The following is a 914-nucleotide window of genomic DNA, read 5'->3' as shown; positions in this document are numbered from 1 at the left end:
CCACAAAACAAAAGTTCGCCGAGTCTTGTGGTGAAGACTGCGACATCACCGACGGGTGCCAATTGTTTGTGTGGACCAGCCACGAAGGCGGAACGTGCTGGTTAAAACATTCGCATAGCGGGCCGACGGACGTGTATGGCGTCAAATCGGCTTATCGAGTCCCCACGACCACGGTCACCCCTGCACCTACCACCATGGTCAACCCTGCACCTCCCACCAGAGCGGGCAGGTTGAAACATTCGCATAGCAAGCGCGCCAAACCGACTTGTCGACCTACCACCACTGAGACCCCTGCATATTCCACACGCACTCCTGCATCGGCTAGTCGACCTACCACCACTGAGACCCCTGCATATTCCACACGCACTCCTGCATCGGCTAGTCGACCTACCACCACTGAGACCCCTGCATATTCCACGCGCATCCCTGCATCGGCTTGTCGATCTACCACCACTGCGACCCCTGCATATTCCACGCGCACCCCTGCATCGGCTTGTCAACCTACCACCACTGCGACCCCTGCGCCCACCACCACCGTGACGACCCCTGCACCTACCACCACGGTCACTCCTACACCTCCCACCACCGTGACCCCGGCACCTATTACAACAGTGACCCCTGCACCCAAAACCACGGTCACCCCTGCACCTGCCACAATAATGACTCCTGCTCCTAGTACTACTACGAAGGCGAGTCCTAAACCTACGACTGGCGAATATACTCCTACACCTTCGACTGACAAAGATACTCCTGAACCTTCTACTCCCGACCCCACTACTACTACTCCCGACCCCACTACTACTACTCCCAACCCCACTACTACTACTCCCCACCCCACTACTACTACTCCCGACCCCACTACTACTACTCCCAACCCCACTACTACTACTCCCGACCCCACCACTACTACTCCC

At 57.4% G+C, this 914-nt stretch overlaps 1 protein-coding gene across 1 annotated transcript in view; it reads left to right on the top strand.

The window, feature by feature from the left end:
• The window catches only part of H257_07029 (hypothetical protein), a gene marked incomplete at its 3' end in the record, with an annotated part of 4309 nt that overhangs the window by 1163 nt on the left and 2232 nt on the right, over window positions 1–914 (top strand). Inside the window, exon 2 of the mRNA XM_009832443.1 lies at window positions 37–635. Coding sequence (XP_009830745.1) covers window positions 37–635 — 599 coding nt within the window. The remainder of the gene's footprint in view (window positions 1–36; window positions 636–914) is intronic.

Source organism: Aphanomyces astaci (genome assembly GCF_000520075.1).
Source record: "Aphanomyces astaci strain APO3 unplaced genomic scaffold supercont1.14, whole genome shotgun sequence".
Classification (NCBI taxonomy): domain Eukaryota; phylum Oomycota; class Saprolegniomycetes; order Saprolegniales; family Verrucalvaceae; genus Aphanomyces; species Aphanomyces astaci.
This window is presented reverse-complemented; position numbering and strand designations above follow the sequence as displayed.